Source organism: Orbicella faveolata, unplaced genomic scaffold, assembly GCF_042242905.1.
Source record: "Orbicella faveolata isolate gen_17 unplaced genomic scaffold, um_ofav_v1 contig_24, whole genome shotgun sequence".
NCBI classification, from domain to species: domain Eukaryota; kingdom Metazoa; phylum Cnidaria; class Anthozoa; order Scleractinia; family Merulinidae; genus Orbicella; species Orbicella faveolata.
In genome coordinates, this window is record NW_028301552.1 from 18,576,926 (window position 1) to 18,592,993 (window position 16,068).

Below are 16,068 nucleotides of genomic sequence, written 5' to 3' on the forward strand. Positions count from 1 at the left end.
CATTTCCTTGGTAAAGAAAGAGTGGAAAGAGAGCTGATGATTCTTGAAGCAAATTTTTCTGTGAAATTTTCGCGGTCAATAACACAAACGTGGCGAAAGAGGTGATATTTTATGTTCCGACTCCTACTCAATTCTCTTGTTTATGAATCAGTAGGATACAAATACATAACTTGTTTGTGTGTCCAGGAAACTTGGCTTCGAATAATAAATTCGATGTTCAATACTGAATTTGACATCTGTTTGTGTAAATCTGTTGACATCTTTCGTGAAATCTGGGCAAAAAGCAAAAGCGAGCCTTCGGGTCGCGGCTGGTGTGTCGTGCGGCATCAAATTTGATTTAAATGCTTGAAATCTTTAGTTATCACTTTGCTTAATTTGGTTCTTTTTTCGATCCAGCATGTACATCTACGAAATTCCACGAGTGGACGTTAAGGAGAGAATTTTCAGGGAATTTTCCAGGCAGGCTCCTGAACAACTTTTATAATAATAGAAATTCCACGAGTTTTCCAAGAATTCCTGAGCACTGCGGACCTCCATTACATAAATATTTCATACGAGAGACTTCGTTTAGCTAAGCAGTCGCAGAAAATAGTTCCTCAACACGTTTAGCAGTCTCTTCATCATTTATTTTGTCTTTGTAAATTGTGTAGTATTTGAAACGGGGGTTAAAATTGTATTATTGAGTGAAGATGAAAACGGACGACATTTTAATCTCGAGGAAGAAAGAGAAGGCTGCAACTAATAAGGACACTCACCTTGTTGTAAGTTGGTATCGTTTCTTTATTTCTTTGAATTGTTTTCTATAATTTCAAAACATAATGCTACATTGCAAACAGTAGTTAAGCCACTGATGCTGATAAATTCTAATTTATTTACATTTTTCAATTAATATTAATAGCGGTGACTTTATCCGCAAGCTCCAATCAGATATGAAGCTGGCATTGGCTTTGTCACTGCAGCTAAATTAAAGTTAAAAACTATGTATAAGGAAGAAAACCTGATAAAATACAACTTTTTTAGATAAGAAATATTGATATAGTCCAGGTCAAAGCATGTACTTCTTAGATACAATTAAAACAGTCTTGCTTTCCTGAATCGGGTGGCTAAGACACCATTGAAACTTTCTCGTTGTAACAAATCTTTTCCACGAGATTACCATACGTTAAATTCTGTGGACAATTAATAGTCGCCAAGCAGACTTTGTTGAAAGCCAGTCCGTACCCATGGAAAGCAAGGTGTCTCAGTACATCTTAATGAACATGCATGTATTTTTTTTATACATAAGAATTGGTTTACATGTAACTGGATAGCAATTGTAAAACAAGCTTACATCAGTGTTCGGATTATTTCAAATTGCTGAGTTTAACGTAGAATATATCGTCTCATTTGAGACTAGTTTTGAGCTTTTTTGTGAACGCATATAGTTTTCTATGAATGCCATGAACCACATTTCTCAATTTCATTCTCAGCACTCAGGCGGCGAAAGGCGGAAAAGCTCATATCTATCGAGGTTTCGCTAAAAGAAGGTTAATACCACCACAGCATGCTATGAACAACACTGAAAACAATACCACTAAAGAATAGTACCTATCACTGATACACAGCGTAAAATAGAAAAATTCGGTAAAACCTAAAACTTGTTTTAAATTGTTTGTACAAAGATGTATGCCTGCATACAACTTAAAAACAGTATTTCCACTAGTGAAATTGAAATAACGCTGTTTTATGCGACGAGTAATGCCTTTCACCTCCATGAAAAACAACAACGTATATCGTGTAACCTTTCTTGACTTAAGCATACTTTTCTTTAAAAGAGCCATGCCAAGATATATCAAAGAATTCTCTTTGAGATTTTCAACCTCACCTTCAAAATGAAGGACATTTTGCAATAGTTTACTATGAGTATACATGTAGTTAACGACAACGACAACGACAACGACAACAATATGGGTAAGATTGAGACAGATGAATCAGGGCAGAATGCAAACAATGAACTTCCAATCTTAAAGCTTATTACTTATTTGTAATGAGTCCTGTGAAATGGCTCCTACATGTGTATTAAATATTAGAAGCAGTTCTGCTCTGCAGAACAAGGCATTTTCTTACATGCCATTCTCTACAGTCCTTGAGCAGACTTTCTTTAATTCCTAAGCGGTACAGCTTTATTTAGAAACTTCCCTCGCGAGAAGATTTACAATAGCGAAGCGCGCGAGTGACGTAATACCTCAGGTAAACTGAGACAAACGAAACGGAATGGTGGATAATTTGACGCTTTTTCAAGCGCGTAAGCAAGTGTTGCTAAAACAATTTTTAAAACGAAAATTTGGCGTTGATTTTCCTCCTATTTCTCCCAGAACACGCTAATGTTGTCTGACTCTCGCGGCGTTTCAATAATTTGCATTCTTGTTTTAGACTTCGCGCGCTTCGTTATTCAAAACGCAACTGATCTGTCATCCATGCGTCTTTGTCGACAGGCAGAACGCTGGCGACGAGGCCTACACCGTACCTTACAGGCATTAGGTGACAGACTAAATACCTGCGGAGATCATAGGGCCATTATAATACTGTACATTGATTCAACTCCACTAAAAGCAACAGTACTGCATCACTGTAAATTTCAACTTCAAATTATCTGAACGGTTCCGTCAAGATGACGAAATTTCTGTGAAAGTTTACGTTGTCAGTGGACACTCCCAGTAATGAACAATGCATTCCAGAGGGTCACCAACCGTGAACAGTGTAGAACGTCCTTTGCAAGTGCAACGGTAGAAATCTTTCCCTGCATCTGGGTCCTCGGGCGGAATTTGCCCTGTCTCCAAGTTGTACTCCGCTGCACGGTTAGTGGAACACGTGGCACCAAGTATTTTCTTTCCCTGGAAGTTGCACACAACAAAGCTTGAATTAGTCAAACCTTTAAATGTTGCCTGTAAACTAACCTCTTACGTAAACGCTCTTTAGGGTCGTCACACAATCTTCCTCCCACGAGGTGGGGGAAGGTATTACAGTCCCAACGTTTCTGTCGTGAACTACACTGACTGCGTTGGCCACTTTATTTTCTATGGCATGGTATAAAATAGTTATGCGACACTTTCTCATGGAGTATTCCACTTAAAACTTGTATTTTCTTGGTATACACATGAGCCTTTTGGTACCAAGAAAAAAAAGACAAACTTACATACACTTGCAATGTCGAATGGACTCTTAAACCAGTTTGCAGATGCAATGTACCTGAATGTTTTTGTCGGTATTGTCATGGCTGACTCAAACCACACAATAAGACGAATTTGTGAGAACGTCTGCTGGGTTGCTAATTGATGGTAAACTCATGTTGATGCGCACACATGTGAATTTAGACTTGATCAAAGTGTCCCCTTAGCTTACTTACATCTTGTTCAGCAACAAAAACGTCTGTTGATACAAAGCCAGCGACTGAATGAGTTTGAACCTTCTTGACATATACACACTGACTGAAGTTCCCAGCTCCCTGAGGTCCTGGAGGTCCAACGGGCCCCTGGGGTCCCTGTGACCCTGCACTGCCAGGATTTCCCTTATCTCCCTGGGGGCCCAAATCTCCCTTCTGTCCATTGATGCCATCAGTGCCATTCTTCCCTGGTTCGCCCTTGTCACCTTGGCCTCCTGCATCACCTTGCATTCCATTAGGACCAATGGGTCCCTGCGGTCCCTGAGGTCCTTGGTCGCCTTTTGAGCCATTGAAACCTGGGAGGCCTGTGGCACCTTGCAACTTGCTGATACTTTGGATCTACAGGAGAAGAATAAAGGGAAATGAGCCTCATACATTTCCTACTGTACTAGAGAATAACTAAAACTGCAGTTTTATTGATGTAAGGGTAACCACCTTTCCTCTTGCCTTGAAAACTGGCACCCTTCAAATCCTGTTTGCCCAGAGAGTTAAATGCAGACCTAAATGTACTGTTTTTGGTTTGGCTGGGCAAAATGCTCATCAGGCAAGTGAGAGAGTATTTGGAGATGAAATAGTTTAAAGGAACTACATTTTTGTCATAGGCCTGCAATGCATCCAAATAGATACATACATTAAGCTACTTGCTTGCATTACGTGCCTACTACGTGTATAAACCAATTATTCCATTAATTAACTATATTCTTGTGATCTTACCTGTGAGCTCAGTGCACTGTTTATGATGCTCAAACGATTTTGCAAGGAGCTATCAGCATCTAACAAGTTTTGAGCTGTATTGTTTAACTTAAAAGAAAACAAGCAAAACAACTGAAAGTTATATACATGTACTGAATATATTATTATATACTGCAGGTACGTATGTGTGTGTGAATAAAACAGTTGCCTCACTGAAGCAAATAAAGTACATGTATGTGTTTTGGATCTTGTCTGTGGCATTACCAAATTTCAACTTAATTTAGTATAATGAAAGTATTCCACAAACGTTCCAAGCTAATCTATAGCCTTTGAGCTTTGGATCAACAGATGTGTAATGTGCAGTTAGTACAGGAAATATCAATACCCAACTCCAGGTAGAAGGTTATTAGGAATTCCAAAAGATCAAGGGTCTCAAAAGCCAAAAAGAAAGTATCAGCAGTGAGGGTAAACCTGAATCCCTTTGGAGGGGGGGGGGGGGGGGGGGGGATCAAAACAAAAAGACTTTTCGTGGGGAGGACATGTTTGGATATTTTCTGGAACAATTAACACAGTCTCTGGCATATATTTCAAAATTGTCAACAGTGTAATTGTCAAACTAGTACTAATGTACAGTCACATACTTCTTTATTGTTGTTTTTTTTGCACATTCAGAAATCCTTCATCAATCGATCAATCAATCAATCAATCAATCCCATGGTTAGTTGGTTGGTTGGTCAGTCAGTCAGTCAATAAACTACATGATAATTCAGACTCTATTCTTATCATAACCCTTAACCTAGAGCTTCTTGTGTAGGGACTTACCTTTGCATTGAAGGAGGATTTCAAAGAAGCCAACTCCATGTGGAAACTTGAATTAACAGCACTAACAGATGCATCAAGCTGCTGGCTGATGTTCTCAATCTATTAAAATAAGTGTTGAAAAAGTGTTGATCAGATTCTGTAAAAAGCCTATATCAGCCTGTTGTATATACATGCACAGCCACTATTCGCTAATGTTATCATTTTCTGGAAACTCTTAAATGGATACAGTACCTCAGTCTAAAGGTACATTGTACATGTAAAAACAATATATCTTTATGTACCTTACTAATAGAATCACTTGTTCCAGTTTCTAGTTGGGAGAGTTGATCCTTTGTTCCAATGATGTTGCTATTAGTATCATTCAAGTCACCCTTTGTACTATGAATGTCTCGCTCAAGCCTGACCTGTGAAAAGGTAAAACCACCAGCATTTATAAGCAATGCTTAACTGCAACCACTCTGAGTTTACCCAATCCAAACATTCTGCTCAAGCTGAACTGTTTCATTTTATCCTTAAGTGCGAGGTGTAATGAATCAAACTCCTCCAACCAACAGAATACAATAATAAGACAGATGCATAATTCATTTACATATTTGTCCAATGCAAGAAGAATTTAGTTTTTAAGACTGCCTCTACCAAAGTACTTATAATTGAAAGGTGACCCTCCCATTAAATAGTACCACATCCTCTTCCACCTGAACATCATCAGAGAAAAAAAAAAGTGAGGTATTGGGAGGCACGTTGGTTTCATGGTTAGTCCGGGTTCGAGCCCTGTTGTTTTCTTGGGTATGACACTTTACTCTCACAGTGCCTCAGTCTCCACCCAGGTGTATATTTGAGTAATGTGAATTTGATATTAGGGGTAGCCCTGTGATGGACTAGCATGCCGTCCAGGTGGGAGTAGAAATACTCCTAGTTGCTTCATGCTACATAAACCGGAGATAAGCACTGGTCTGGTGTGCCAATCACGGGCTCACATACAAACTTTTCGAAGTCATATACACGTACTGTGTACATTACAAAGCAAATTAAAACAAAAGAAAAATTAGCATAATTTAAGATAAGTTCTTATGCAGATTACTAACTGACTAAATCATACCATGAATGTTTTAATCAGTGAGATATTTAATTGCAGTCCCTTGATCTTGTCCTCAATTGATGGCACATCAAGGGGAGGTACAACAGATTCTGACTGAGACTGACCAGAATCACTAAGTTGTTGTCCATTTGGAGCAATGGCTGTTGATAGACAGAAGTGATTAGATTTGACAAGAAGAATAAAGAAGCAAAAACTAAAAATACAAAATTATATAAAGTAATTACCACATATTATAACTTAAGCATAACAAAAGCTCCCCTGGATTCCTGGGGAGGGGGGGGGGGGGGGGACATAAAGGAACTTGCTATAAAAACACAACTGTTTAGGACTCATCAACACCCTATCTAAATCCACATAGATAATCTTGCATGTGAAAAAGAAAATAAAAAGAATCAGCGAGTGTGCAATCTAGTTGACAAGTATATAGATCAGTTATTCATTGTGAAGAGAAAACACTCTTCCATGTCCTAATACCATTGAAAATTAATTGATGTCAGTCCACCACAATAACTAATATTAGATCAGTAATCCAACAGTGTGATTACATCCCACTTCCCAAAACCCTCACCCTATTTATGACCAAAATCTGCGATTTTCCTACCGTATTTATGACCAGACCAAAAATTTGATACCCTATTTATGACTGTTGTGGCTGACACAGTTGCCCTAAGTACAATTTTTGAAAGGTTTTTGTTTATGGTGTTATTGATAATGATAAATATGTGGCATCTTCTAAAAACATAGCCAATTCAAGACTAGAGTACAAAAACCATACCCTATTTAAGACCAAAATGGCCAAATTGATACCCTATTTATGACAAAAACGGCTGAAAAACCATACCCTTTGGGGCCACACATACTTATATAGCCCATATAAGGGAGTACTCGCACCCCAACAGAATTTCGCAGGTACGACAAACAAGCAGTTGGACGAGGATACTCGACAGAGAAACTTGAATAAAGTAAATATCTAGCCTTTACTCTTGGGTTAAATATCCTGATTCTTTTGTTTTTTATTGTGTCCAATAAAGTACCATTCAATATTGCGATACACGAAGCCTGTGTGAACGCTCTTGGAGCGTCAAGTTTCGAATGAAACAGAAGTAAACAAAGGACGATGAAACATATTTACACCAAACTATACATATGTGGAAGGTTGGCATGTGAATTGATCGTGAGTTATTCATCTATGATAACCAATATAAATTAACATAAGTATGCTCGGACTGTCAGTACGTTAAAACTCATCATTGAGTGGTTTTATTGTGTTACAATAGTACAATAAAAGCTAAGTGGAGTGTGATTCATCCCTCGCTGTGAATGCAGTCAATAATAGTTCATTGCGGAAATGATATTAGCATTTCCGAAAATAAATGCACGATTTGTGTTTTACAATTCATTCTTGACTAAAAGTTACTTTCTTTGGTGCATAATTTCTCTGTTTACGAGCGTTTTCAATCGGACAGTACTGAAAAGAGAGAAAACCTTGCTAATATCACTTCACCTTTTTGTTTACATTTGTATACTAGGTCTGTGATCTGAAAATTCAATGACCGGTTCTTACTTATTAACAGATAGTTACAAACAAGCCATATATCAGAGAGAACAAGCCACTGAACGTTTGACGTTCTTCTAGAAGACACGATCATCTGATTTAATTATTCCTATGGTTACCTAAAGAGATTTACATCGCACACGGTCATGAATAATTTAAAAGCTGTCGAGCCACCGTGGAGTCACCGTGGTGTGATCGCCTACAAAAAAAATAACTTCCCTTATTTTGTTTTTGAAAATAAAGTGTATCAAATGAACAGTGAAGATAGAAATAATTTTTTCTCGGCGGTAAGCCTTTCCATATTACAGACCGACCGCATGGTCTTACTCGCTTACCTTTCGTGTTTCCTTGTTCCGTATTACACGCACATCGATCCACGGAGGGGCCGACTTTACCCAACATCAAAAGCACCACCAAAATTAACGCCGTAACCGACGTTAGAAGGACAAAAAATAAAATACAGCGATTTAAACATGATTCTCGCGTATATGTGTCTGACAGATCGGAAGAGATTGACTCGTCTGTCGTTCTCCGCACCCGTAAATCTTTTAAATTCTTGAGCGGTATGTGAGGTTCATACATGTCATTGAATCGCTTTCTCGGTCTCTTCCCCTCTTCTTGAAGCACACGAACCTGATCGCAGAGGATCGTAGGGTCTTCATATTGATGTCCTTTTTCCTCGTCAAAGTCCCGAGGCTGTTTAGTCAGTAAACTAGCGTTCGAGTGCGAAGAGCGAGGTGACTCGAATCGCACGTCGCACTCATCGACGGCGTAAGGACTAAAATCCCTTTTAGGATAAAGCGGGATACCCGTTGACATTCCTGGTCAAATTTAGCGTACTTTTTGGCAGTGAAAAATATCCCAGACCTTCTGCCACGTGAATTGATTTTAAGTCTGCAACTTTGCTTGATACTACAATAATACAACACCCACCACAATGTACATGAATATGAATGACTGAAACTATCATTGAAAATACATTGCCGGCAATAATACCCGCCAAAACACTGATCGCTGATTGGTTCGTTGAATGCGTGGGAGCCACGCATAGAACTTGAGTGGAATTTGATCCTATTGCGTCATCAGTCGTGCATGGCTAAGAAAGTACAATGTACTTGATACCATGTACCACTTTCGTAGCCAAAACACGATAACATCACTCTTTGAACTTTTCTTTTCTATCATCTCCCCAAAATTCTGAACAAAATAATTCATAAACTGATTGGAAACAAACGGAACACGCCGAACAGAACTTTTTTTCTAAAACACATGTTCATTCACACGTTTTATGCTCTGAGTTTCCGTTCTAGAACAAGTTGTCATGAAAAGTATATTCAACTTAAAAAAAAAATATTGTTAAAATTGACGAAAAAACACAGAACAAAAAAAAAAAAAGCAAGGAATAAAAGGATTAGAAAGAAACTACGAGAAAAAAGCTACACTGGTTACTGATGAAATCAAGAGAAAACGAGGGGTGATGAAATACATCATTTAGAATTAGCATATAAAAACAGATGTTGCTTGAAAATCACACTGCTCTATGTAAGGAGTGGGTTTTTTAAAATACGTGTTCTGTTTGATCCAAAGGCAGATCAGTTTACCGAGCAGGTATCGTCGTTTATGGTCTGCTAATATATGCCGCCATGCAATAAGGAGGGTCTTCCAGGAGGGGTCTTTGTTCCCTTGTTCCCTTCCAAAATTGCCCTATGTTCCCATGTTCCCACACATTTTCGTTATTTGTTCCCCTTTGTAATTTTTCGAATTTTGTTCCCCTGTTCCCAAAAAATGGCTAATGTTCCCTTGTTCCCTTCGATATTTTGCCAATGTTTCCTTGTTCCCCAAAACCCCTAGGAGACCCTCAATAAGCCCGTTATATAACGGTCAATGTACTTAAAATATCCTATTTCGCATCAGCTTTACAGAGAAACGATGAAATGACGAGTAATTTATCGATTCGAGCAGGTAAAATCATTAAGTTAATAAGGTTTATCTTTAAATACACTGGTTTTTGGTAATTTCAATATTTAAATCGAGGTTTTTGATCATAAGTGAAAGACACAGGAAAATGAAAACTGAGATCTGTGCTTATGAAGATACTTTGTCTATTGTCCAATAATTCAATTTTAACGCTTTTTTTCGATCAGTATACTGAGAGTTCAAAGCAGCTCAGTGTGATGAGTAAGGCAAACAGAAAACAAGGAAATATACGTACAAGTAAACTGACTAGATATATTGCTAATGTAAAATATTATTCAAGGAACTATTCAATAATTTCCCAAATTAAGTGACGTGGTAAGCGCATGCCTTCCAACGGCAAAAGAATCTGAAATTGTGATATTTTTTGCTAGGCATAGAATTTGAGTATTCAGTTTAGCCACAAAACACGCCCGGTAGGAAGGCTGGTAACTAATATCATTCCACTCTTGTCTTTCACTTTCTAACAAACACAGTATTTTGCTAGAAAAAAATTAAAAGAAGAAGAGAATGTGTGTGACCAAGCTATTCTGTCCTTCTTTATCCTGTTTCACTTTCAAAGCGACAACGATTTTAGAAACCGTAACATGCTCGGTATTCAATAAGATTTCCACCTTGAAAGTTAGTTCGTTTTGTAATTCCGGTGTTGTCACTCGACTGATGAAATCAAGAAAAGCAATTTCTTTATTTTTGTAGCTGCAAATTTTCCCGATTTCTATCAGTTCCCGTGTCTGCAAACTTGCACCTCAATGAGTGTAACCACATGAAACCAGGTGGTGTTTAGTGTAGCAGACGTTCCGCCTTGTTATAGCTTCCTTTTCGAGCAAATTGTAAACGTACGGGCTTTTTAAGGTAACTGACCTTTGTTATTTACAGATAAGAGGCTAGAATTTCTAAAGTTCCTTCCAGTAAAACGTCCCTACGCTGTATCCCTGTATTGTCCAAGAGGATGACTTATGGCGTCTGAAATGTTAAGACTCTCTTTCTCGTTTCTCATCTGAAAGCACTTTCCTATGAAGAACTTCTAGTTTTAAGCTGACTCAGTGCCGAGGTTTCCAAATCGAGGGAAATTAGAACAAATACACGCGAAGATCATTGTTAAATCCACAGTAAAGCATGAAGTAAAAACTAGGTCAGTTGGTAACCTTAAAAAGAATCAGAAAGCTGTGAAAAACAGATTGACAGAAAAAGGTTAATTGAAAATTTCTTTCATCTCAGTACCAGTCATGGCTTGTGACGACTTTACAAGGTTCTTTAAACTCGTCGCAATTTTTAGGCTCTGATCAAAGAGTTTAATCCTTTTCTTTTTCGTAACGTAAATTAACTTTCCGTATACGAGGAACAGAAAGTGAAAACAATCATTTTATGAGCGCTAATGCACTCCTTATATTCTCAATGAATATGCGAAATGCATACCAAAAGACAGTTATTTTTCCTATATGCTTATTACGAACTCAATGAAGTTGTAGGGTCTTGTAGCTCGCGAACGAAATTCTTTCTGTTCCCTTGCTGACATGCATGGAAAAAGAGTATTCTAACTACACTGAATAGAGATTTCGGGATTTAAAACAAATGAACAACCCGCCAGTTCATTAGAGGTTTATGAATTTTTCAGACTGTTGCATTGTTTATCAAAACAAGTTAAGCAAATGAACTCAGAAAGCCGGCTGGTAATACACAAAGACAAACAAAGAAATCGAGTTTAATACGCGGCACGTTTGGCCTTATTAATAAAAGAAGCGAAAAACTCATAGGAGCTGGGATTAAGCAAACAAAAACAAAATGTCTTTGCTGAGAGCGACCCGAGAAAAAATTCCCCAGTCAGCCAATCACGATCATTGCTTGAAAACCGAAAATTATTCAACGGGGAAAACACCAGCTAAATTTGGCAGTCGCGAAGGCACATGACGAGCGCGAGACTAGCACCTTTTTTTCAATTTGCCGCTTTTAAATCCTGCTTTTGAACAACAACAAGTGGCTTAGTATGGATGACAAAAAAAAAAAGGTTATCTCAAAGGCACGTACAATCTCTCAATGACACAGAGCGATAACCTGCCCCAATATGCTGTCAACATTCAGCCATGCAGAGGTTCTAAAAAAAGTTTCAAACTTTTCCCTGGTAACCAAACAACTAAAGCATAATGAATAAACTTTAAGAAGATTTAACTGAAAAACGGCTTTACCTTGTTCGGTGTCCCCATTGCAAGAACAAGTCGGTCCAACTTTACCCAGGATGATTAACACGACCAGGAGAAGCGAAGCCAGGGAAACGACGAGAATCAAAAATAGGATCAATCGGCTTAACCAGGAGTCACCTACTAAGTCCGCATCGCTGTAATTCTCTTGCTCGTCCGACTTTCTAAGCTCAGTCGGTTCGTATAGCTCATTTTGTTTCCTCCGAGCTCCTGTGCTGCTTAAAACCTCTGCAAGGCCAGAAGGGTCTTCGTATTGGTGCGCAGGTTCTGAATTTTCGTACACCGGATTCTGATAGCTTCCCTTGATCGTGGTTAGTTCATTCCTTGAACCGTCACCCAGGCTGTCGACTGCATACGGAGTGTATGCGCGGTTTTGTGGGCATTTGACTTGCGCCATGAGTTTTAAAATTACCGACAACTGCTCTAAAGCAAACACGACTAGGCTATCGGCAAATCTGAAGATATTAATTACGTATCAACAAGTGTTTTTCGCCGATCGATGTTTGCTTCACGAATGAACGAACAAGTGCGTATGCAAATCCGGAAAAGCTATTCAACCCATTTACGTAATTGCTAAAACGTGACGTTGGATTGGCTATTTCGATGTTAAGGGATTGTTCCTCCTTGATTGTGCCTCATTCCAGCGTGCAGGGCGTAACAAAAGAGTATATGAACCGGAGAGAATGCCAGCGTTGCAAAACAGCCCTGTAAACCAGTAAAAATAACTTGATAATTACAAAGCTCTTCGCAGTCGAGTCACGCGAAATCCGTGCACTCACTAACTATTGTAGCGCGAACGTTTTTCTGACCGTAGATATATGGTTTTCACGAATGAGGGAATTCATCAACCCACGCTAACACCATTGTATTACTTTGGTAAGATAAAAGAGGTTAATTTGTTTCTCCAGCAATAAGGGGCCCAAAATATTGATTTTTTCGTTACAAAAATGTTTCGGTCTATTTTACATGAATTGTTTAAAGTTGATCTTTGACGATCAAGACACGTGGATTACGTTCGCCTTGGACAAAAGCATCTTTTGCTCAGTCAATGACAAGCTCAAGGTTAAGCATGTTCACTGAAGTAACACATAACATGATACCCATATTTTAATCCCGTTAACATCTCTTAAAGATTAAAACCACAAGGGAAGTTCCTAGAAAGGGATTTGTATGTCACTTAGCAATCGCACTTTTTAAAAAGATAAACCTTTAAGCAGTTTTAAGCCGAGGTCGTGACTTCAGTGGAAATACCTGTACGTCTAGTGGATTGATTAAACATAAGAGTTTTTTTCTCACTTTTGATCATGAGTTGCAATATGACTTTATGCGAATTCGAAACCACAACAGGGCGATTTGTAAAGCAATTTATTTTAATTCTGACCGTCTCTGCAGCTAAGTTGAGTTAATTGCGTTCTTCGTGGATCGTGAGGTCTAAGCATGGGATATGAAGGAATTAAGTGACCTAATCTCCTGTTACTATTACTTTTTCTTCTATTTTTAGTTTTTCCTTTTAGACTTAACACGTTCGTCGACTGAGAAAATTGGACATATGCCACTTAGGAACGTGTCTCCCCCAGGTACCCTCATGTAGTAACGGCCTAAAAATGTGCGAAGAAAAGTTTTTCAGCTTTTAATTATATATATAATTTGTGGTCTAAAATAAAGTATAACGTTCTCCTCTTAATTAGTCAAAAAAGTGGGTTTAAAAAAAATTATCACGTCCTTGTCGCAGAAACCAGGATGAGGTCTCATACTGGCTCTAAATTGCATTCTAAAAGACCACAGAAATGTGACACGCTGCAAAAATTTCGTCTGGCAAGGATCAAGCGAGAAATTGGTACGTGTTGACTGCCAAATATGAGCATTAAACACCTGTTAGTGGCTGACACAGTTAATTGAACGTGTCAGGGATTCCCAGGTCTTGTGTAAATGCTGCTTGTGTTTGGCGCAGAACCTACTGGGTACTTCTTCCGCCACTTTGGGTATCGATTGAATTTTGGAAACCGACGAAAAGTTTCAGGAAGTTCTTTGTCGGCAGTCTTGACTCGTTGGTTTCTAAACTAGTAAATGGCGATAAACCTGCTGCACGCGACTCCTCCTAGGCAATATCAAGGTATAGATACGTTTGAACTGCGACAACAGAACGAAAAGATAATGGGAAACTCTTAGAAAAGCGGCGAGGAGTGGGAGAGGTTTGGCTGCAAAGTCCGTCGACGCAAAAGCAATTTTGCCTCAACCCAAATAAACAAAACGTTCGCTCACACCCAAAAGCATATTGCATATGTAGCATAACCGGACAAACAGAGATATTTGTTAGGGTTTTGACAAAACGCACGATAGATTTTCGTCACCATTTAATCACCCATAACATGGCCAAAGGTAAAAGAAGACCACACCAGAACCCACCAGAGAAAATCAAGACAGAACGCAAAGAACTTTGGTTATCTTTCAGTTTTTTTTTCCGTCAAGCACGTAACTTCTGAAAGCCATAATAGAGATAACAATCCATTCACTCAACTTAAGCGTAATCACGAAGCTAGATTCATTTCACTGTAACGTTGCTTCACTGTGATTGCGTAACATTGATGTATTCTAGGGTATAACAAAGTGGAGCGGAGGGCATATATCGGCCGATAATGCATGGGTAATGAAATTAGCGACACCTTTATGATGCAAGACGCAAACAGACTGTAGCCGCGCCACAGGAAGTACACTGACGGGTTCTTTCTGCAAGTCCGCCATGGCCCGACTCACGTCCTATGTACGCGCGGTCTTCGTATGAGGAATTCGAATTCAATCAAAAGTGTCTCTCCGCCCTATACAATCGCTGACTAATACTAGTAGTATTCGATAAGTTTTTACTAATAATCATGCCAACAATTGTATCACCATCGTCATCATGATTACGGTATTACCACCAGCTCTGTCCCCTTAATGGTACTCAATTTATAGCTAAAGAACTCTTCGCCGCACAATGACGTAATGTAAGGACTGCAAAACTATGGTATAGAGCGGTTTTTAGTTGAGTGTCGTAAAACCAAAACCAAAGTAAATACTCTATACAATCACAACTTGGTAGAACACAGACAATCCAGTGAAACCAATCTGAAACCCGAAAACAGTACGTGGAAACATGGCCGACATAAGGCTGGGCTCATAGCTCGGCAAAACTTGTGCCTGTTAAGTTTGGTTTTACTTCTGATGGAATGACAATGTGGGGCGGGTTTGTTAAGCTAATTGCCTTGCGTAATGCAAAACCAAGACCCAAATGAGAATCTAACTTTCGACACTCTCATGTGAAAACCGCTCCATCAGTTAAGATTTCAAGAATAATGACATGCACGAATTTATCGCTCTGCTTTCTTGAGAATTGACGAGTCTTCGGACAAAAGAAGCCCGCAGCCTCGGGACGGCTGTACAGAAGCTTCGTGTAAAGTAAAACCCAGCATTCCTGCCACGAGTGTGGCAGTTTCCTTTACACCACGTCTGGGGTCGTTTAGGGTGAGTGTAACACTCACCAAGCCGGTACTCATTGCACTTATACTGCAGGTGTTCTCAGTCCCCTCCAAAAACTCTGTAATCCATCCTCTGTAATCGTGCTGGCCATGTATGACTTGACCAGACCCATACGCTTTCTCGTAAGTCATAACATGACTCCACCATTTCCTATCTGGTTTTCCTTGGTAAGTATCGAGCAGGTTTGAGAAAACTCTTTCTACCAGATCCCACTATTCAGATGGTAAATCAAGATCTTCCTCAACGGGTTCAAGCAGTGTTCCTAGAGTCTCAGTTTGGTGTTCAACTTGCTCCAGTCGTCCTCAGTACCCAACATTTCCACCGCAACAATTCCACATCCCAGGACCCGGCGCCTCGTAGAGGAAATAATCTTGAACTCAGGTTCATCAACGTAATCTGCGAAACCATCTTCTTTTCTGCAGTTGTGGTGCTGAAATCTGCCGTCATTCTATCCACGCACTCAGGTACTTTCAACTAAGTTCTTGTGTATTCCCTGCGCTATTTGATCAAAGAACCAGCTGTAGTCGACAGTATAGATGCTTGTATTGGGCACTGCTACCTCGATGGGTTTCTTTTCTTCGTGGTCAACAAACATCCTACGTTACAGAATCTTTCTTCGCGTTTTTATCGATGGCGCAGGCTACTCGTTTAATTACACAGAACCACCAGTCATCTGTTGAGGCTCGTGGTTTCCAGTGACTGTTGTAACAAGGCTGCGAGAACTGCGGAAAACAATCCGCAATCACCAACGAAGCGAATAAATACTTTCTCCTGCTCCTAATGCAACAGCCAA

The 16,068-nt window shown here is 39.3% G+C and overlaps 1 protein-coding gene and 1 pseudogene across 2 annotated transcripts; both read right to left on the reverse strand.

Annotated features, from left to right (window-relative positions):
* Positions 1-756: 756 nt before the first annotated feature.
* LOC110057447 (uncharacterized) lies at positions 757-12,310 on the reverse strand. 2 transcript variants are annotated; one of them, XM_020764033.2, is made up of 7 exons: positions 11,748-12,310; positions 6,036-6,175; positions 5,218-5,340; positions 4,937-5,035; positions 4,136-4,222; positions 3,386-3,760; positions 757-2,873 (listed from the first exon to the last, which is right to left on the reverse strand). In XM_020764033.2, the coding sequence occupies exons 1-7, from the start codon at positions 12,154-12,156 to the stop codon at positions 2,673-2,675; spliced, it is 1,434 nt and encodes a 477-aa protein (XP_020619692.2). In that variant the 5' UTR covers positions 12,157-12,310; the 3' UTR covers positions 757-2,672. The 2 variants fall into 2 exon arrangements, with proteins under 2 accessions (XP_020619692.2, XP_020619691.2); XM_020764032.2 differs by lacking the exon at positions 11,748-12,310 and adding an exon at positions 7,926-8,545.
* A 3,084-nt stretch (positions 12,311-15,394) lies between these two features.
* LOC149110740 (uncharacterized) lies at positions 15,395-16,068 on the reverse strand (annotated as a pseudogene).

What these genes read in the sequence shown, in the direction of transcription:
- LOC110057447 (XM_020764032.2), bottom strand. Translation starts at nt 8,409, where the DNA reads ATGTCAACGGGTATCCCGCTTTATCCTAAAAGGGATTTTAGTCCTTAC. An exon ending in AATCCTCCTTCAATGCAAAG is followed by an intron (nt 4,223 to 4,936) that starts GTAAGTCCCTAC and finishes TTTTCTTTTAAG; the next exon opens with TTAAACAATACAGCTCAAAA. An exon ending in TTTTTGTTGCTGAACAAGAT is followed by an intron (nt 2,874 to 3,385) that starts GTAAGTAAGCTA and finishes TGCAACTTCCAG; the next exon opens with GGAAAGAAAATACTTGGTGC.